This window comes from Macrotis lagotis, chromosome 5 (genome assembly GCF_037893015.1).
Source record: "Macrotis lagotis isolate mMagLag1 chromosome 5, bilby.v1.9.chrom.fasta, whole genome shotgun sequence".
Lineage (NCBI taxonomy): Eukaryota > Metazoa > Chordata > Mammalia > Peramelemorphia > Peramelidae > Macrotis > Macrotis lagotis.
Genome location: NC_133662.1, coordinates 110,713,563 through 110,735,740, shown reverse-complemented (window position 1 = coordinate 110,735,740; position 22,178 = coordinate 110,713,563). Strand labels below are relative to the sequence as shown.

Sequence of the window (22,178 nt, the reverse complement as noted above, 5' to 3'; positions counted from 1 at the left end):
AACTTTTTAATTTAATGTAATTGAAATCATCTAATTGGTTTTTAGTGATGTTCTCCAACTCTTCCTTAGTCATAAACTGTTCCCCTTTCCATAGATCTGACAGGTAGACTAGTCCTTGATCTTCTAATTTGCTTATAGTATTGTTTTTTATTGTCTATGTCCTGTAACCAATTGGATTTTATCTTGGTAAAGGGTGTGAGGTGTTGGTCTAATCTAAGTTTCTTCCATACTAACTTCCAATTATCCCAGCAGTTTTTATCAAAGAGGGAGTTTGTATCCCAGTGGCCTGACTCTTTGGGTTTATCAAACAGCAGATTACTATAATCCTCTCCTGCTTTTACACCTAGTCTATTCCACTGGTCCACCACTCTATTTCTTAGCCAATACCAAACAGTTTTGATGACTGATGCTTTATAATATAATTTTAGATCGGGTAGTGCTAAGCCACCTTCGTTTGCATTTTTTTTCATTAAGCTCCTGGCAATTCTTGACTTTTTATTTCTCCATATGAATTTACTTACAATTTTTTCTAGCTCATTAAAGTAATTTTTTGGAATTTTGATTGGTAGGGCACTAAACAGATACTTTAGTTTTGGTAGAATTGTCATTTTTATTATATTAGCTCTACCTATCCATGAGCAGTTGATATTTGCCCAGTTATTTAAATCTGATTTAATTTGTGTGAGAAGTGTTTTATAATTGTTTTCAAAAAGATTCTGAGTCTGTCTTGGCAAATAGACTCCCAAGTATTTTACACTGTCTGAAGTTACTTTGAATGGAATTTCTCTTTCTAGCTCTTCCTGCTGTTTCTTGCTAGTCATATATAGGAAAGTTGAGGATTTATGGGGGTGTATTTTATAACCTGCAACTTTGCTAAAATTGCTAATTGTTTCCAGTAGTTTTTTAGATGATTTCTTGGGATTCTCTAGGTAGACCATCATGTCATTTGCAAAGAGTGAGAGTTTTGTCTCTTCCTTCCCAATTCTAATTCCTTTAATTTCTTTTTCTTCTCTAATTGCTGATGCTAACATTTCTAACACAATATTGAATAGTAGTGGTGATAATGGGCACCCTTGTTTAACCCCTGATCTTATTGGGAATGCCTCTAGCCTCTCCCCATTGAGTATAATGCTTGTTGATGGTTTCAGATAGATACTGCTAATTATTTTAAGGAACAGTCCATTTATTCCTACACTCTCTAGTGTTTTTTAATAGGAATGGATGCTGTATTTTGTCAAAAGCTTTTTCAGCATCTATTGATATGATCATATGGTTTCTGATAGGTTTGTTATTGATATAATTGAGTATACTAACAGTTTTCCTAATATTGAACCAACCCTGCATTCCTGGAATAAATCCTACTTGATCATAATGTAATATCCTAGTGATGACTTGTTGTAGTCGTTTTGCTAAGATTTTATTTAGGATTTTTGCATCTATATTCATGAGGGAAATAGGTCTATAATTTTCTTTCTCTGTTTTAACTCTTCCTGGTTTAGGTAGCAGTACCATATTGGTTTCATAGAAAGAGTTAGGCAGAGTTCCATCTTTCCCTATTTTTCCAAAGAGTTTATGTAGGATTGGAACCAATTGTTCCTTAAATGTTTGGTAGAATTCACTTGTGAATCCATCAGGCCCTGGAGATTTTTTTTTAGGGAGTTCACTAATGGCTTGTTGAATTTCTTTTTCTGAGATAGGGTTGTTCAGGTATTTAATCTCTTCTTCATTTAACCTGGGCAACTTATATTTTTGTAAATATTCATCCATTTCACTTAGATTATCAAATTTATTGGCATAAAATTGGGCAAAATAATTTCGAATTATTACTTTAATTTCCTCCTCATTGGTGGTGAGTTCACCTTTTTCATTTATAATACTAGCAATTTGGTTTTCTTCTTTCTTTTTTTAATCAGATTGACCAGAGTTTTATCAATTTTATTGGTTTTTTCATAATACCAACTTTATTTATTAATTCAATAGTTTTTTTGCTTTCAATTTTATTAATTTCTCCTTTGATTTTTAAAATTTCTAATTTGGTATTTGATTGGGGATTTTTGATTTGTTCTTTCTCTAATTTTTTTAGTTGCATGTTTAGTTCATTGATTTCCTCTTTCTCCAATTTATTCATATAAGCATTTAGAGCTATAATATATCCCCTGAGAGTCACTTTGAATGAATCCCATAGGTTTAGTATGTTGTTTCATTATTATCATTATCTAGGATAAAATGGTTAATTCTTTCTATAATTTGTTTTTTGGTCCACTCATTTTTTAAGATGAGGTTATTCAGTTTCCAATTTGCTCTGGGTCTATATCTCCTTGGCCCAGTATTGCATATGACTTTTATTGCATTGTGATCTGAGAAAGATGTATTCACTATTTCTGCCTTTCTGCAGTTGATCATTAGGTTTTTATGTCCTAGTACATGGTCAATTTTTGTATAAGTTCCATGTACTGCAGAGAAAAAGGTATATTCCTTCCTATCCCCATTCAGTTTCCTCCATAAGTCTACCATATCTAATTTTTCTAACAATCTATTTACCTCCCTAATTTCTTTCTTGTTTGTTTTATGATTTGATTTATCTAGATCTGATAGCAGGAGGTTGAGGTCTCCTACTAGTAGAGTTTTGCTGTCTATGTCTTCCTGTAATTCTTTCAGCTTCTCCTCTAAGAATTTGGGTGCTGTCCCACTGGGTGCATATATATTCAATATTGAAATGACTTTATTGTCTATGGTACCTTTTAGGAGGATAAAGTTTCCTTCCTTATCTCTTTTAACACTATCTATTTTTGCTGCTGCTGTCTGAGATAACGATTGCTACCCCTGCTTTTTTTACTTCAGCTGAAGCAAAATATATTTTGCTCCAACCTTTTACCTTTACTCTATATGTATCTCTCTGCTTCAAATGAGTTTCTTGTAAGCAGTATATTGTAGGATTCTGGTTTTGAATCCACTCTGCTATTTGCTTACATTTTAAGGGAGAGTTCATCCCATTCACATTTAAGGTTATGATTACTAATTCTTTATTGCCCTCTGTGCTATCTTCCCTCTGTTTGTATTTTTCCCCCTTTCCCCGCCTTTTATCCATATTCCCCAGTATTTTGTTTCTGAATACCACCCCCTTCAGTGTGTTTGCCCTCCTATATCACTCCCTCCCCTTTCTTTCCCCTTTCCCTGTTTCCTTCCCTTCCTTTTGTTATTTCTCCTTATTTCCTCCACTCCCCTTCCCTTTCTCTGTCCCCCCTCCCCTTTTCCCCTTTTAATACTTGAAAGGTTAGATGTTTTATAAGTTAACTGAGTATGTGTAGGTTGACTTTAAGCCAAGTCTGATGAGAAGAAGATTCAGGTGTTTCTCCTCTACTCCCTTCTTCCCCTCTTTTACCATAGGTTTTTTGTACCTCTTAGTGTAATGAGATTTGTCCCATTCAATCCCCTCCCTCCTCCCGTCTCTTTCCTGTCCCCCTTTTTAGGGAGGTAGTGTATTTTTTTTAGATCATTCTATCTAAGTCATAGAAAATTCTGAGTGTCTGTCCCTTCTAGTTCAGTATATTCTGTTGAATAGAGTCCAAATTCCTGAGAGTTATTAGAGTCTTTCTCCCCAGTGGAGTTAAAGCCAGTTACATCCCATTAGATATCAGTCTCATGGATAGGTCATGGATGTCCAGCATTTCTGGCTAGGTATATTCTCTCTGTTAGAGTTACGTTTCTCAGGATTCTCAGGATTTAGGAGAGTCTCTACCCCCCCCATGCTGGGATATAGCCAGTTTCAACTTGCTGGATTGCATTTTTTTTTCCTTTTACCACCCCCCCCCTTTTTTTTTACCTTTTCATGTGTCTCTTGAACCTCCTGTTTGATATCCAAATTTTCTGTTTAGCTCTGGTCTTTTCATCAGAAATTTTTGGAATTCTTCCATTTCGTTAAATGTCCGTCTTTTTCCCTGGAAGAGAAGGCTCAGCTTTGCAGGGAAGTAGATTCTTGGCTGCATTCCAAGCTCCCGTGCTCTTCGAAATATCTCATTCCAGGCCCTTCGATCCCTTAAAGTTGATGCAGCCAGGTCCTGTGTGATCCTTACTGTGGCTCCTTGATATTTAAATTGTTTCTTTCTGGCTGCTTGCAGGATTTTCTCTTTTATCTGATAGTTCTGGAGTTTGGCCACAACATTCCTTGGTGTTTTCCTTTTAGGATCTTTTTCTGGTGGGGATCGATGTACTCTTTCAATAACTATTTTGCCCTCCGATTCCATGATATCAGGGCAGTTTTCCATCACTAGATCCTGTAATATTAAGTCCAGGCTTTTTTTCTCTTCAATGTTTTCAGGAAGTCCTATAATTTTCAGGTTTCCCCTCCTTGATCTATTCTCGAGGTCAGCGGTTTTGTTGATGAGGTATTTCACATTTGCTTCTATTTTTTCTATTTTTTTATTTTGTTTAACGGACTCTTGCTGTCTCGCGGAGTCATTAGTTTCTGTAGACTCCATTATTTTTTGGGGGGAGGAGTTTTCTTCATTAACCTTTTCCAATTGGTCGATTCTACTTTTGAAAGAGCTTTCCATTTGACCAATTGAGGTTTTGAGAGAATTAATTCCTTTTTGCATTTGCTCATTTGAGGATCTGAGAGAATTATTCTCATTTTGCAAGGTATTAATTGTCTCCCCCAAATTTTCCAGTTGATTTTTAAACTACTTCCTTATTTTTTCAAGGAAGTCTTTCTGTGCTGGAGACCAGATTGTATTCTCCTCAGAGGTTCCAGGTCTCTCTGGGTTGAGGTCTTTCCCTTCCAGGAATTTTTCTATGGATCCACCTTTCCGCTGATCCTTCTTCATTATGCTAAGACCTTGAGTTGGGGTGGGGCTGGTTCACCTGGGTTTGGGATCTCTAAAGGCTTTACTGAGTGCAGTTTCTCTGGCTGGCCAGTAGGAGGTGCTGGTTGCCCTCTCTGGGGTGTCTGTGACCTTGGTTGCTAGGCCTTCTCCCTTTGCTTGAGGGAGGGAATTGGAGCTATTGAATTCTTTTGCCTTCAATCAATGGTGGGCTTTACCCTGGCCTGAGGTCATTCCTCAGCTGGGCTGGTTCTTTTGCTCACATACCTGGGCCTGCTGGTACTCAGCCAAGGCTGCTGCAGGAGACACATCCTGAGGTAGATTTTCCTCTCCTGGCTTTTCTTTCTGGGTTTCCTGGTTCAGATTTCTTTTAAGAGGTTTGTTTCATGTGATAGATGGGGAAGAGATCAGGAGACTTTAGAATTGTGCCTGTCTTCTCTCCGCCATCTTGGCCCCGACCCCTGGGAGTTCTCAATAAAAATGAAATCCCAAGGCCAGTCCCTATCCTGAATTCCACATATACTTATTCATGTATATGTTGTGATTCCTTATAAAATGAAAACTCCTTAAGGACAGGATCTGTTTCATTTTTGTCTCTGTATCCATAGTAACTAGCATAATCCCTGACCCATAGTGAGTGATTCATAAATAATTGATTGATTGTTGGATAAATGTTGATAAATGCCAAATGAGTTCCTTTCTACTTAAAATAAGTCACCAAATGACAGATTATATCTGCTTATCTTTGTCATTATGACAGAGCTGGGGCCTAGGTTTGTGTCCATATTCCTGTGGAGAAAGTATTCTTTAGAAGCTATAACCTGGTCAGAACCCATCAGTGTCCATAAATACCAAACCAAATATGCCACAGCTAAGAAAATATTTTCATGTAGACAATAATCAGTCTGCAGTTCATCTTTGATCTGCAACCTGATGTTTCATCTCCCCCGGACTTCCGTCCCCTCATCATTTGGGTTTAATTCCATTATTTTATTCTCTTCCTGACACTGTCATCCTAGATCATTATAGTTGACTGATAGCTGATGAAGCATCTCCCTTTTGCCCTGTGCTAGTAGCTCTATGGCCCTTTGGTCTTCCTGGCTTTCTCTGGTTCAATTAAACAATTCAGTTTTTAAAGTACATATTAAGCACCTGGTGTATAACAGAAATCGTATTAGAAATAAGAAGACAAAAATGTCCTAAAGGAATTTGCCATCTACTGAAGAATAGAAACATCTAAGTAAATAAATACTATTTTAGACAGGAGAGGAAACCTACAATAAGAGAAATCAGCATTACCCAGAGATGGTACCTGAATTGAGCCTTAAAGAAGCTAAGGACTGAAAAAAGCAGGAAGAAGGAAATGTAACACATGCCTTTCCAAATGTTTGGAAGTTGGAAATATTGCACCGCACCATAGACCTTCTCTGGCCATGAAAATGTTTCATGACCATGGGTCATCCCGTGTCATTTCCCCATCCTTTCTTCCTCTTGCTGATCATCAATCTGTAACATCCTACTATTTGGCAATTTTTCCTTCAGGAAGGGAGGAATGATTGGATGAAGGAAGGAGCATTTATAAAGTCTTAAGCATTTTACAGCTATTATCTCATTTAATCATAGCTTGGATCATGACAGTTATTGACTGATTACCTCCATAACTTTCATCAGGGAGAATGTCCCTCAAAAGGACATGTAGAAGTATATAAGATTCCTACCCTAAAGAGATTTTAATCAGCATTTATATAGTTTTGTAATTAAGCTAATATTATAAATATATATATACACTTATACATTACATGATAACATAGATAATGCTAAATTTGTCTGATTGTGCTTCTTTTCTCAAATATTCCCTCCAGGTTCTTGACTTTGACCAAATTATGGAACCACATATTGAAGAAACCAAAAGATTATTCCTAGAGAAAGCTAAAGCTGAGGCAACAGAAGCAGCTATTAAATCCATGACGGAAAAGCTACAGATAGAAAGATTGATTCAAAAACATGGTAAATGTATATTTTTAATTATAGGGAAAAAACTGTTTCTAATCTGCTGTAAACTAGACAAAGAAACTAACTATGATTTCTGAACAGGGATCAAGTTTAAATTTTACCTCAACAAAACAGAAAATTCAGAAAGGGTCCCTTTACTTCAGTTTTAATTGATCTTTACACTGAGATTCCTCTCTTTATATAGGCCATTATGTATCCAAGAGACTAAAGGAGAAATATTTACATTTATAGCTATGTTGTAAGTTTTTTCTCATACAACAAAAACAGAGGAAGAAGATTTATGGTTACTTCAAACAGTAAATGAGCAAACAAATATTTTTCAATTTTTATATTTGGCTTGCTCACCCTCTGTGAGCCCTGGCTGGGTTTCCTTGGTATTAAAATAATTAATTTCAGATTAATTCTTTATAATAATGAGATTGATACCTATTCAGTTAAGTACATTACCAGACAGTGTGCAAGGGGAGAAGATAAAAACACTTGACCAACTACCTAGAATCTAAAAGAATGATAGTGAAGCATGTTTTGACAGAGAGGGAATAGACAAGGTTCAAAATGAAATATGCAATTTTTTTGATATGAGCAGTTCAGGAATTTATTCTGTTTGACCATGCATATTTGTTACAAGAGGTTTTGTTTTTCTTTTTTCACTGGGAAGAGAGAAAATAGATTTTTATTAATTGAAAAAATTAACTTAAGAAACAAACAAAACCAAAGAGCTAAGCAGTCATTATAAGTAAAAAGCTTTCTTTACTCCATTAGAGGAGAAAAACTAGAGAGAGTGAGTACAAAGGATTGTTATTACACCAAGCTCAGGGTACAACTTGCTTGCTGGATCTTAGCTCTGGAAAACAAACCATCTCCTAATAGTAAAAAGAGAGGAATGATATTACTTAGAGATCCTGAGGGACTATTGTATAATTGTTTTTACAACAAATTAAATTTGTAAAAAATATTTTTCTTAGGCCAATAAAATTTGTTATTTGTTTGTTGCTTCCATAATGGGGAGATATCCTAGGACACAGAGTGTTTGGAAAAAATTGGCCTGGAATTTTAATAATATACTGTAGACCAACACTACAGTTGCTCTTGCTCATGCAGATAACAAAATGTAGGCTATATAATAATTTATTCTAGTTTACTTTTTTTAGACTAAGATTAGACATGAACACTTTACACAGACATTCATAATAAAAGCTAGGACAGGAAGCAAAGTTGGGGATTAGAAAGAAGAGATATTATCAGTCACATCATTTCATATTTAAAATTCTCTTCCCTACCTTTTGCAAAATAGTTTTGGTCGGGTTTCTTGACTAGCTGGTTTTCTTGTTCTCTAAATGAGATTGTCTGGGTTTATTCTTTCCCATGGAATGAAACTGGACCAATCTTTTCTCATTTCTGCTTAGAAAAGAAACAGGTTCAGATCATATTTGGCCTAAGGTTGAGTGGGGCCTACAGCTTTATTTAATTTTACTGTCTCCCTATATTTGACAATGAATGATTCTATTTTTAGAATATCTAAAATAATTTAGCTTTTTTGATAGAAAATAGGGTACCAGAGTGACTGGTACCAGAGTACTAGTTTTTTATTTGTCATTATTATTGTATGTCTATGTATGGGTGTGTGCATGCACACATATCTGGAAATCTTTCTGTTTGCTTTCATTATTGAAATGAAAGTAGGGGCAACTAGGTGGTGCAGTGGATAGAGCACCGGCCCTGGAGTCAGGAGGACCTAAGTTTAAATCCGGGCTCAGACAGTTAATAATTGCCTAGCTGTGTGACCTTGGACAAGTCACTTAACTCCATTGCCTTAAATAAAATAAAGTTAGGGAAATGAAAGTACCCTTTGCTGACAAAATTCATTATTGACTTTTAGAGTCAAGGGAATTGAGAGATGAAGATGAAGTTAAATCTGAAGAATCAAAATTCGATGAAAAAACATCATCAAAAGCATCCGAACAAAACCTAGATGATCAGAGCACTGAAAAAGAGGGTAAAGAAAAATATTCCTAATTTTCTGAATATCAGCATCTATTAATTAGGCTATGTGTATATGAAGGACTGCCTTTATTTTTTTTTACATTTTAACTGATTGTTAACTTTTAACATTATTTTCTTTTTAAATTTCTAGTTCCAAATTCTCTCCCTCCCCTCTCTATTGAGAAGGCCAGCAATATGAAATCAATTATACATGTTGAAATCATATAAAATAGATTTCCATTTTAACCATACTTCAAAAAAGGCAAGAAAATAAGCTAAGTGAGAAAATTATACTTCAATCATCAGTTTTCTCTCTGGAGATGGATACCATTTTGTCCTTCATGAATCCTTTAGATTGTGTTGTATCATTATATTGATCAGAATATCCAAGTCTTTCAAAGTTGACTATTGCTGAGTGCAGATGAACATTGCTGTTACTGTATACAATATTCCTATTATTCTCACTTTTCTTTGCATCATTTCATACAAATCTTGCCATGTTATTCTGAAACCACTCCACAATAATTCTCCATCACAATCATATGCCACAACTTGTTCAGTCATTCCCCAAATGATGAGCATTCCCTTGATTTACAGTACTTCGCCACAACAAAAAGAACTATTATAAATATTTTATACATATAGATCCTTTCCTCTTTCTGTGATCTCTTTAGGGTACAGACCTAATAGTGATACTACTGGATCAAAGGATGTTCAGATTTTTAAAACCCTTTCCACTTAATTCCAAATTGTTCTCCAGACTGGTTGGACCAGTTCGCTACTTTACATTTGTCATTTCTGAGGTATGAGATCATTTCTGATGTAGCTCAGAGTTGCTTTAATTTACCTTTCTCTAATTTAAAGCAAATATTTTCATTTGACTATAGATAGCTTTAATTCCTCTTTCTGAAAACTGTTAATATACTTTGCCCATTTATTAATGGGAGTGGCTCTTAAGTTTATAAATATGACCAAGTTCAATACTCAGTATAAATATGTGAAATAAGGTCTTTATCAAAGAAAGATGCTTAAAAAATTTTGATATTACTTCATTGTTTGTGATACCTTTTAGTATGATGTGATTTCTTGATTACCTCTTGCCTCTTTCACTTCCACTGAAGCAAAGATTCTGCTCCAGCCCTTTATTTTAATCCATTTGTCTTTGTTTCATGTGTGTCTCTTAAAAACAACATGTTGTTGGATTTTGATTTCTAAGCCAGTCTGCTATCTGCTTCAGTTTTATAGGTAAGGTCATCCATCCATTTACATTCACAGCTATGATTACTGTATATTTCCCTCCATCCCATTTTTTCTATTTATTTATATCTCTCTCTCTCTTTTTATGATGTTTCCCCTCCCCTCAAAAGTCTACTTTGCTTTTGACCACTGCTCCCTTAATCCACACTCCCTTTTGTCATGTCCCACATACACACACTTCTCTTATTCCTTCCTCCTATTTTCCTGTTGAGTAAGATAGGTTTTTATAACTGAGTGTGTAAATATGTGTGTGTGTCTGTGTACATATACATATATATGAATAGTCTTCCCTCTTTGAACCAATTCTGACTCGAATGAGATTCAAGCACTGCTTATCTCTCTCTCTCTCTCTCTCTCTCTCTCTCTCTCACACACACACACACACACATACACACACACACACACACTCAAACACACAAACCCCTTTTCCCCCATAGTAAAAACCCTTCCTTACATGACTTTTTCATGTGAGAAAATTTTTCCCATTCTGCTTCTTTCTTCTGCCTTATCCCTCTTTCTCAACCTGTCATTGTTTTTTATTTTTTGGAAATCAAGCCAACATAATCTACTCACACTAATCCTGGCTTTTCCTGATTTCCCCTGTCCTAGGGACACTCATGCTCCAGTGTCAATAGATGTCAAAAATGTTATTGTTATCTTTATTTGAAATTTTGATTTGTACATTTTCTAAGTTCTCCAGGATGTTGAAATTTTCTATATACTGTGGCAAAAGGTCATACTGGAACTATTCATTTTAATTTTCCCTGGAAGTGTGTTTTGTTTTCAATCTTCCCTAAAATAATCAGTGAAAATATCAAGTCTTTGATGTTTCTGTTTATCATTCAATATATGTGGCAGAACAGGATGAGTGTTTAAATATTGCATCCAGGGGCGGCTAGGTGGTGGAGTGGATAAAGCACCGGCCCTGGAGTCAGGAGTACCGGGGTTCAAATTCCATCTCAGACACTTAATTACCTAGCTGTGTGGCCTTGGGCAAGCCACTTAACCCCGTTTGCCTTGCAAAAAACCTAAAAAAAAATAAAAAATAAATATTGCATCCATTTTGAGCTTATCTTGATATGTGATGTGAGATGTTGCTCCATACCTAGTTACTGCCAGGTTGCTTTCTAATTTTTCCAACAGCTTCTGTCAAACAATGAGTTCTTGCATCCATAACTGAAATCTAGAGATTTATCAAACTCTAGGTTACTATGAAATTTTATGTGTTCATTGTTCCACAAACCCAGCTCTCCATTTCTTACCTGGTATCAAAAAATTTTTTTGATGATTTTAGTTTTATAGTATAATTTGAGACCTGGTTCTTCTCATTTTTTCAATTAATTTTCTTACTATTCTTGATCTTTTGTTCCTCCAAATGAATTTTGGTATTATTTTTTTCTAGCTCTATCAAATAAGTCTTTGGTAGCCTGATAACTTTGACACTGAATAAATAAGGTAGTATTTCATTTTTATTACTTGACTCTATCTATCTATACATGCGCAATTAATATTTATCCAGTTATTTAGATCTATCTTTACTTGTGTGAAGAGCATTTTATATAGTTCTTGCATGAGTTTTTTCAGGTACACTCACAATCATTTCATATAATCTGTGATTGTTTTAAATGGAGTTTCTCTTTGTAGTTTTTCCTGCTGGATTATGTTTTTGCAGCATATATAAATGGTGATGTTTGTATGGGTAATATGCAGAAATGCTAATGATGTGTCAGTTAGTTTCTTTAGTTGATTTTCTAGGTTCCCTAAATAATCCATCATGTTATCTGTAAAAAGTGAGAGTTTGTTTCCCCATTGCCTATACTCATTCCTGAAATCTCTTTTTCTAGTCCTAATGAAATAAGCTAGCACTTCTAGGACAAAACTGAACAGTAATGTCAATAATGGACAGTCTTACTTCACCCCTGAGCTTATTAAAAAGACTTCTAACATATTCCCATTGCTTGCTTACTCTAGGTTTTTAGATAGATACTACTTATCATTTTTAAGTTAAGCTACATTTATTTCTGACCTTTCTAGAGTTTTTAACAGGAATAGGTGTATTTTGTCAAAAACTTTTTCTGCATCTATTTAAATAATCATATGATTTTTATTATTTTGTTAATGTGGTCAGTTGTGCTTATAGTGCCTCTTCTTCTTAGACTGTCAAATAGAAATAATGACTTTTTCATAGTGTTCTGAAAGTCAACTGAGATGCAGTCAGAGCACAGTGGAGAGTTCTCACACACTTTTACCCTTGAATTGGAGAAAGCAAGAAAACCGAGCAATGGTTTTCAACCGCTTAACCAAAATCTCAAAGGAAAAAAAAATAGTCTGTCAGTTAATAAACATTTTCTTGTATAAACATTGCTTCTATGTAATTGGAGTTATGGTAAGCATTAGGGATTCATGGCTGAACAAATTGTGGCATATGAATGGAATGGAACACTATTGTTCTATAAGAAATCTGAAGATGGAACTTCAGAAGTCTGGACTTATGTGAATTGATGCAGAGTGACGTCAGCAGAACTAGAAGAACATTATACACACTAAAGCAACACTGGGTTATGAGTACTATGATGGACTTGTTCATTTCAACAGTACAATAATCAAAGACAATTCTAATTGTGATGGAAAATATCATCCATATCCAGAGAAGGAACTGGAGTTTAAATGAAGACCACAGCTTACTATCTTCATTTTTTAAAAGTTGTCTTGTGTATTATTTTTTCCTCTCAAATTATTTTCCTATTTCAATTTGATTCTTCTTCCACAACATGATTAATATGGATTTATGTTCAACATAGTTATATATGTTTAACTTAGATTGCTTTCTATCAGGAGGAGGTAGAAGGGAAGGGAGAGAAAAAATGTGAAACTCAAAATCTGGAAAAACAGATGATGTAAGATACTGCTTCTCTGAGACAGCTTCCAGAAAATCAGACTATGGCTTCTAAGATCTTCAGAACTTTGCACAAGTTGCATAAATTTGTTGTCTTGGCCACTCTAAGCTTTAATGTGTATTTTATTGCTTCTTTTGCCCCAAACTTGAGCATCACAGTCCTAAAAAGTTCAGGAATTCATGAATCCAGATAAGAATAAGGTGAAGTCATATAAGAAAGGAATTGTTCTGGGTTAAAATGTTAATAAATAAATAAACTTGGTTGCATTTTTTTCCTGGAAGCATAATATAGCCACTAGAAAGACAATTTGTGGGAAAAGCAACGGATCTAGTATCAGAAGAAATGAACTATGTTCTTATTTTATATTTACTACATATGTGACTTTGAGCTTTTAGCTTCCTCATATGTAAAATGAAAGGGTTTGACTAGATCTCTAAAGGTCCGTTTGGTTGCAAATCTCAACCTCCCCCAATTTATTATTTATTTCTTTTTAACATTTGAATTCTTTACTTCCCTCTTCCCCATCCGATGAGAAATGTGATATTAATTATACATGTGAACTCTTGCAAAGCACATTTCCATATTTTGCCAGCAAATTCTTATGATCCTATAAATATTTCAGATTCTTCAGAAACCCAGGTTTTTTACTGAACTATTGAACAAGCAACAGCATTTTAAGCAGATAACCGAAGTCTACCTTTCATAAAAAGTTAGTGAATTAGATGTTTTATATGTTTTAAAAGTTATACATTTTTTATTATGTTATATTATTTAGAAAAGGAAACTACTTCATCTATCAGTGTCAAACAAATTGGTGAATCTGACTCCAAAACAGACCCGGAAGCATTTCATGAAATTAAAGTTGGTAAATTGACATTTTTATTTCTTTAAATTTAAACAAACAAAATAATTTTTCTTCCTAGGACTGGAGATTGGAGGGCAGGAGGAAGGAGAGAATAAAAGGTTTTCTAAAAGATATTATTTATATGTAACTTTAGACTTTAGAACTTGAATTTTTAAAAGTTAGATGGAAAATAGAGAAAATGATGTGCGATATGCTTTGTTTTTGTTTTTTCCCAAAAGTGCTACTATCTTAAGTAGTTTTGTGGAAAGGGTAATTAGGTTGTCTCCTCCCTATTGAAGAGAATACTTCCTGCTAGAGATTGTTTCATTCTTTGTATTTGCATCCCCAGTGCTTAATAAACCATATAACTAAAAATGATAATTCTTCCCCATCTGTAAAAAAGGGCAAATACCCTGTTTGTATGTTTTATTTTAATAGCTAGTTTTCTATTTTAAAAAAAGACATTCTTGTATGGTGAAACAGAGACCTTAAATCCTATGACCAGAAATATAATTTCCCTCCCAGAGGAGTGTCTTAAGTTGCTTTGACTAACCTTTTTTGCACTATTGCCCCTCAAGACAATTTGCCTCTGCAGAATTTAGGAAGGAAAAAAGTCTCTTGAATGGAATGAGGGGAAAATATGCAAGTAAATTTAGTGATACAGATCTCCATACCTTCTTTATAGGATGGGAGCCTTAGAAAATGCCATTCAACTTCAAGTGTTACTGCTCTCAGCTTTATTTCTCTTTTTGAAGAATGGGATAATCTGGGGACTTGAGTAAAACAATTGTCTGGTGTTATACAGTGTCCATTATGTTAAGGGAGGGAGGGAGGGAGGAAAGAAGGAGGAAATGAATATTTATTATATTTTATATATTTTATATTTATATTGTATATTTTACATTATTATATTACAAATATTTATTTGTAAAGTGCTTTTCAAATTGCTACTATTCTAAGTATTTTACAAATAATTATCTCACTTGATCCCTGTGAATTGATTCTATTTTTATTCCCATTTTGCAGTTGAGGAACTGAGGCAAATACGGTTAAGTGAATGCCTACAACTAGATTGTAAAGGAAGGGATGATGGGCCAGAACAGAGAGGGCTGCAGTAGACACACAGAGCTGATTTGGGGGTGAGGCAGAAGTTGAGAAAGAATGATAGGCCAGAGAAAAGAATTTCAGAGTTAGAGATCATGAAGGAAGATGTTATGAGAGATGGTGAGATACAGCATATGACCCTGTCACATTCCTATATGTGGGACTGGGTGGAGTGAAGATGGAAGTCTTGGAACTTGAGGAGGTCAGTGAGGAGGCCAAGGTGTTTGAGAGAACATCAACCTGCATAATGATGTATGAAGGCAGGGCCAAGATGGGGGGAAAGGCTATGAAACCAGCTACTCAGCTTCTTGGGAAAGGAAGTAGATGACCTAGAAGTTGTCAAATTATAACAAGGACAGTTATCCTTCATCATCAATTTGATCTTTAGTAATACTTCCTTCCCACTTTTTCCCTTACTCCCTTGGGCTCCATGCTGTAGAGATGTACAGTGATGATTCGTTTGGGGGGTTCAGTTTTTATTTCCAGATTAACTATCTACCTAACTGAAATCTTCATTTTGCTAATCCCAACTTCATATTTAATAGAAACAGAATCTTCAGAGATAGTGGTAACTGCTGAACATCCAGACGTCCTAGAGATGCTTGAAGAAGCCATGAGACATGCAAGCGAGGTTCTAATTGAACTTCCATTTGAGGAACAAGCTAATATTTTGGAACAAGTTCTTAAAGATGTAAGCAGTATGGACTATAAGCTTTAACACTATATGTTTTAAAGTAATAGTGTTATATTTGTTATGATTATAATAATGATGAGAGATAACATTTGTAGAATGCTTACCATTAACCAGACACTACACTAAGTGCTTTACAAATATCTCATTTAATCTTCACAACAACCAAGGAGGTAGATGCTATTAAGATCCCCATTCTACAGACAGAATTGAGGTAGGAAGGGGTTAAGTGTCTTGTATAAATGTCTTCCTGACTGTAGGTCACTGGAGCACCTAGCTGCTTCTGGGATATATTTTAAATATTTTTTAAAAATATGAATCTGGTCTAAATCTATAGTGTGACTCAATTAAATATTGATTGCCTTATAATCTAGAAGGCAAAATTAACAGGAGTTAATCATTGCAGAACAACCATAGATCAAGCATGTCTTGGATAGCAAATTATTTAAAAGAAATTAAATAGCTTTTAAATTATTTGCCTTCTTAGCCTACAATGTGACTGAGGCTAACTGGTACCATGAAGTCAAAGCTTAACAGGTTTAGGGCAGTAGTGTCTAGTTAGTATGACTAAAGTGTGTGTGTGAGAGAGAGAGACAGAGACAGAGAGAGAGAGACACAGAGAGACACAGAGAGGCAGAGAGGCAGGCAGACAGACACAGAGAGAGACAGAGAGAGAATAAAATAGGACCTCCTCCCATCCCAAGTTATTGAGAGGATCAAATGAAATTAAAATTGAAAAGTGCTTAGTACAGTACCTGACACAGTGATAGATAAATGTTATCCATTAGTTATTATAGGGTCATTAAATTTTTTCTGCCACACCTTCCCACATTCCATGCCCCCAACTTCCAAGAACACAGCTGAAGCATTTGTGATGGCTCTGTATCTGCCGCCTCCTCCCTCTACCTTCCACACTCCCAAGGCTTCCAATGCACCTGAGCAATGCTCAGTATACTCCCTGAACTAAAGAATCTAACAAAATACTTGCCACTTACAAGCTGTGTGAACTTGGGCTAGTCACTTAACCCTGACTGACTTGCATCCAAGGTCATCCTGATTCATATCTAGTCACTCCAGATGACTCTGGAGGAGAAAAGTAAGGCTGGTGACTTAGCACAGCACCCAGTCACTCAAATCCAATTCATATACCTGTAATGGCATCATCTCCCCAATGTCATGGTCTTCTTCGAAAATGAAGAACAAACATCATACTCCTGAGGAATTTTTCTAATTATGGTGCTAACAGTTGGGCAGGTATAAACACAAGTAGTAAGAGCACTGGGCTTGGAATCAAGAAAACTCATCTTGGGGCAGCTAGGTAGCACAGTGGATAGAGCACTGGCCCTGGAGTCAGGAGTACCTGAGTTCAAATCCAGCCTCAGACACTTAATAATTACCTAGCTGTGTGGCCTTGGGCAAGCTACTTAACCCCATTTGCCTTGCAAAAGCCTAAAAAAAATTGTGTTGAAATAGTGTACTGAAATTTTCCATGAAGGTTATCTTGTTAAATGGTGGATGACAGCAATAAATGTATTAGTTAATTAATTAATTCTTTCCCCTTGTGTTTATATTTGTACTGATTTAGCATTTCTGATTTAAGAATATTTGTTGACTCATTAAATTATTCACTAAAGTCTGGGAATTTAACACAAATCTTTGACTATAAAGCTAACAGCCATCTACATATCAGTACAGTTGATGTCTATTAAATAAGAAAATTTTTTATGGAAAACCATATAGCTGACAACAAATATTTCAGAAGAGGAAAAATCTTTTCAGAAGAATGTATGTCATCAATCTGTTATCTGTACTTTATTGAGAAATCTTGTGTCCTAACCCTGTTAGGATATGAGTGACTACTGATTTTATTAACTCATAGCATTCTAAGGTTATATTCAATTAAAGAAGTAAGCATTTATTAAATACATATTTGTTTGACACATAGAGACAAAAATAAATGCAGTCTCTGCTCAGAAAGTACTTATATTTGCTTAGCAAGAATATAATATTTATGCAGATTTGTAAAGACAAAGCAACAGAGTATCAAGAATTATCTGGGTTTGGGTATTTTTTGTTGTTTTTTTAATCTCTCTCATCTTATTTCTTCTTCCTTCCTTTTTTTTTTTCTCTGTTTTTAGCCTTCTCCCTTTCTCCTTACTTCCCAACCCCATTCCCCGCTCCCACCTAATGTGGTCAGATATACAATATACATTTGTTCCCTATTCTTTATTATCAAATCAAGGAGGCTGGTTGCATGTACAGTCCTTCATTTATTTCCTTTCTTCCTCCCCCACGATTCAGGGATGCATGGCATTCCCTAAACAAAATAGGTCCTAAATACTTCATTTAGAACAGGAGTTCTTAACATGGGGCTCACAGACTTGATTTTTAAAAATATTTCAATAAATATACTTCAATTTCTATTAACCTCCTTTGTAACTCCTTATGTTTTATTTTATGCATTTAAAAACATTACTTTGAGAAGGGCTTCATCGGTCTGCCATGAAACACACAAAAAAAGTGAAAAAGCCCTAGGTTGGAGCCTCAAAGATAATAGTTTGGTGACATATCATGATATTCCTCCCATCTCAAGTCATAGTTGTAATATAGATTTACAATTTTGCTGCAGCTTGCTGAGAAAAACAAAGATAGGTATCCTGGTGCACCAAAGAATGGAGGATGGGTGATGGACAATGTTCCTATGATTCGAGAGTTCTGGACAGCCATAGCCAATAAAGGAATTCTTCCTGATATCATCGTCATATTAGAAGATTCCGAAAATCTAGGTTGGTAAATATTCATCATTTCTATGTAAAATGAAATTCCCCTATGTACATCACTGCCATATGATAGTAGGTTTTTTGGCATTCATTTTTTAAATTTAATTTTAATTATTTTTGTTACATTTTAATTCCAAACTGTTTTCCTTCCTCCTTCCCCATGCCACACTAGAGAAGGCCACAATTTGACATAGATATATAGGTATAATCTCTCTAGGATACAGCCCCAAGTGTGGTATTGTTGGGTCAAAGTGTATGCACAGTCTTATCACCCTTTAGTCATAATGGTTTTGGTTTAAAAAAAAAAAGGCAGAAGGCAGATTTACTTACCTAAGTAGCCCCTGCAATTCTGTTTGGGCCATCCATTAAATAACCTCTCCTTTACCAAGGAACATGTGAAGAACATTTCTAGGTCGGTGAGAAATGACCTAATATATACTGCTATACTGAATGAGCAAAATAATGCCTAGGGCAGAAGCCATATAGCATTGTCCCTTTTTTAGTCCGAGGAGGAAGGACTTTTAAACTACAAGCAAAACTAAATGTTTTCTCTTTGTAATATAACAATCTGTCTTGAATGCAAAGCTTTTAAAGAAAATTATCCAAAAAGAGGGTAAAGATCCTTTAAAAATGTCTTCTACCCCTAAATCTAAAATCATATTTTCTTGATCCAGAATATAGTTCTTCAGTTGAAGTAAAAAATTTAGATCCATTGGATAAGATTTGTAACTATAGGTCCCCAGGTATAGAGGGTCAATAACTTTTACTTTCAGTTTTTAAACTATGAAACATTATTTTAATAATTGTGAAAACAGTGTAAAATTATTTATTAAATTGTATTACAGGAAAATTTTTACTTACCAGGCTCTTTTTGGAGAACAAATCTGAGATTGTTGCTAAAATAAGAGCAAGAAAAGGTGAAGATGAGGATGACTATAGGCTCCTTGAAATAGCTCATAGGTAAACTCTATTATATAATACATTAATAAGCCTATTTTTAATATTAAGAAAGATATTAAATAAACATTTAATAATGTATTACATCTCTTCAGTTGATGTTGCAGATTCCTATTGATGAGATTTTTATAATACACATTAACAAATCTTAATTAGTTTTTAAGAAAACCCTGTAACTTTTCTAAGTCTTTAAGATGAAAATTGTGACTGTACTAGCAGTTAGCATTACAATTATTTCTTTTACTCAAGAAGCAGCTCTCAAGAGGCTCTTAGTAAGAGGAACAGTAAGTTGGGTTTTTTTTACTAATTTTCTTTTTTAGTAATTTAACATCCCTAAACTAAAACCTACACTTTTGGAAAGATAGAAAGTATAAGTATCCACATATGTAAGTTCATGTGCATATACACATGTCTTCTGATGGGTTCATCTTAGCAAACAGGTGATCCTCAGTCCTCAAAAACTATTTCACCAGATTTTCCTATCAAATGTCCTATCAAACTTAATTATGGCCTCTTGCATTATTATGAGTTTAAGAGAACAAATCTAATATTGCATGAAAAAGTGAAGGTGATGATGAACATAAGCTACTTGAAACATTTCAAAGGTAAACTCTTTTATGAAGATCTGACAACTACTGATAGGCCATTTTTCTAACAGCCCCAAATATGTTTCCCTTTGGACCAAGAGTCCAAGTTTAAGAAATTTAGACTGGATTCTTGAAAGGGTCTCTGAAGTAAAAAAGGAAGTGGTCACCCATATATGGGAAGGGGGAAGGACTTGCTTCCCTTACAATTCCAAGGTTTTTTTTCATTTAGGGAAGAATACTACACAGACCATAGGAAGACCTTTTATGAACCTAGAGAACTATAGAGGAAGATGAGACTCTTTGGAGAAGAATGGGGAAATTAAAAATGACAAAAATAAAAACTATATTATGGGATTATATATGTGTTTATATGTGTAAGCCTATGTATATTATATATATGTATATATATATATAAAATAAAATAATCCATTGGTTCATCAGACAGCATTTCTATTTCTAGAAGATATCAGAAAATTCATAACTATGATCAGTTTCTTATAGGGCTTAGTTATATCTTACCAAGCTCACACAAAATTCTGTTTGAAGTCTAATAATACAAATGACTGTCAAGAATAGAGTTCCTCCTGTGAGGAACCTCCTGTGAACCACCACAAGGAACATTCAATATGTTTCTAAGCTATATTCTGCATATTCTATCTCATTCCCCTATATTCACCTTCCACCCTTATCATTCTGGAAAGAAAGACACATACGTCCTGGAAACATGGATAAAGATGTTCAGGAATGTGCTGGTAAATATTTAACAACCAGCTCTTCTTCTCAAAAAAAAATAGTCCTAACACTTTTAAGTTTAATTTGCATTATTAACACTTTCTCCATAATTTTCTTAAGTCTGGACAATCCACAAAATAATAATTATGCCCTAATTTGTAATAAGCAGTTTCCAAATTGTACACACTCACACTGAAAATGTAGAAATCATCTCTTGAGAGTCAGTTAAACTGGCTCTACCTCCCCATCCCTAACTATGGTTTACAAATGAAAAGTCTCTCCCAGGTCTCTATGGTACATTTACAACATTATTTAATTCAGAAGGAAAGAAAGCATTTCAAGTGAAGCCATAGCAAAACACTATAATCAAAATTGTTACATATGATATAATATTCATAGATTGCATACATCCCAGGCTGTTGTATGAATGTTGGACTTCAGGAGAAGATCATTAGATACTTGATATTGGGAATAAAGGCACATCCACATCTATAACTTTGGAAGATGGAAGATTATATTTTTTGTGTTTGTGACATGTAAGACAATGCTGTTGCTAATAAAGTATTCATTTTTTTCAAGGCCTATAGGCCCAAGAACCTTTAACTTGGAGTGGAGATGAGGTGAGAAGGCGAAGATGGACCTAGGATGTAATACTTTCCATTGGGATATTTATTATGAGTTATTACTTAGGTCTGGGTGTACCTACTAACATCTGCCTTCCAGTAAGATCTTGGTTTCTCCCACGAGTGCTATTTGTCCTTCACATTAACATAGTATAATTTATTCAGTCATTCCCCAATTTATTGACACCACATTAATTTCTACTTCTTTTTTCATGCCAAAGAAGAGGTCCTATAAATATCTTTGTTCTTCTTTCTTTTATTTCTTTGTAAAGGTGATGCTAAGTCAGTGGATAAGCACACTTTAGTAACTTTGTAGATACAGTTTGGAATCATTTTCCAGAAAGAATGAACTATGTAAATAAATAATCCAACCAGAAGTCAAGGAAGGGAAGAGAATTCTCTTTTTTGATCCTTTTGTCTTTTCACTTCCAGAAGCAAGTTATGAAAGAATTATTCCTCATCTGGTACCAGTTGAATATACCAACCCAGGTTGTTGAAACTAGGTCTTCTGATGCTTGGTCAAGGCTCATATAGGGCCACTAGATCTTTCACAGCACTAAATTCATATACAGGAAGAGTGGATAATGGGGACACCAACTCCAAACTAGTTACACTCTAAAAAGAAGTGGCTCCAAGGGAAGAAGGGCCAATACTCCATGATATAGGTCTCAGATGGTTTGTATGCCCACTGACCCCACCTGAGCTCCTCTTCATTTCTATGGGAAACCCCAGATCTTGGCTTTTACCTTTAGAAGACCAACTTATGGGGAAGCTAGGTGGTGCAGTGGATAAAGCACCGGCCCTGGAGTCAGGAGGACCCGAGTTCAAATCCAGTCTCAGAAACTTAATAATTACCTGGCTGTGTGACCTTGGGCAACTCACTTAACCCC

General features: G+C 35.0%; 1 protein-coding gene across 4 annotated transcripts in view; it reads left to right on the top strand.

Moving 5' to 3' along the window:
• AK9 (adenylate kinase 9) overlaps positions 1-22,178 on the top strand; it is a 142,881-nt gene that overhangs the window by 57,849 nt on the left and 62,854 nt on the right. For 2 of the 4 annotated variants that reach the window (XM_074187327.1, XM_074187326.1), the window contains exons 13-18: positions 6,683-6,827; positions 8,713-8,829; positions 13,746-13,835; positions 15,464-15,609; positions 18,239-18,395; positions 19,235-19,349. In XM_074187327.1, the coding sequence (XP_074043428.1) occupies positions 6,683-6,827; positions 8,713-8,829; positions 13,746-13,835; positions 15,464-15,609; positions 18,239-18,395; positions 19,235-19,349 (770 nt within the window). The remainder of the gene's footprint in view (positions 1-6,682; positions 6,828-8,712; positions 8,830-13,745; positions 13,836-15,463; positions 15,610-18,238; positions 18,396-19,234; positions 19,350-22,178) is intronic. The other 2 variants (XM_074187329.1, XM_074187328.1) reach the window with 1 other exon arrangement.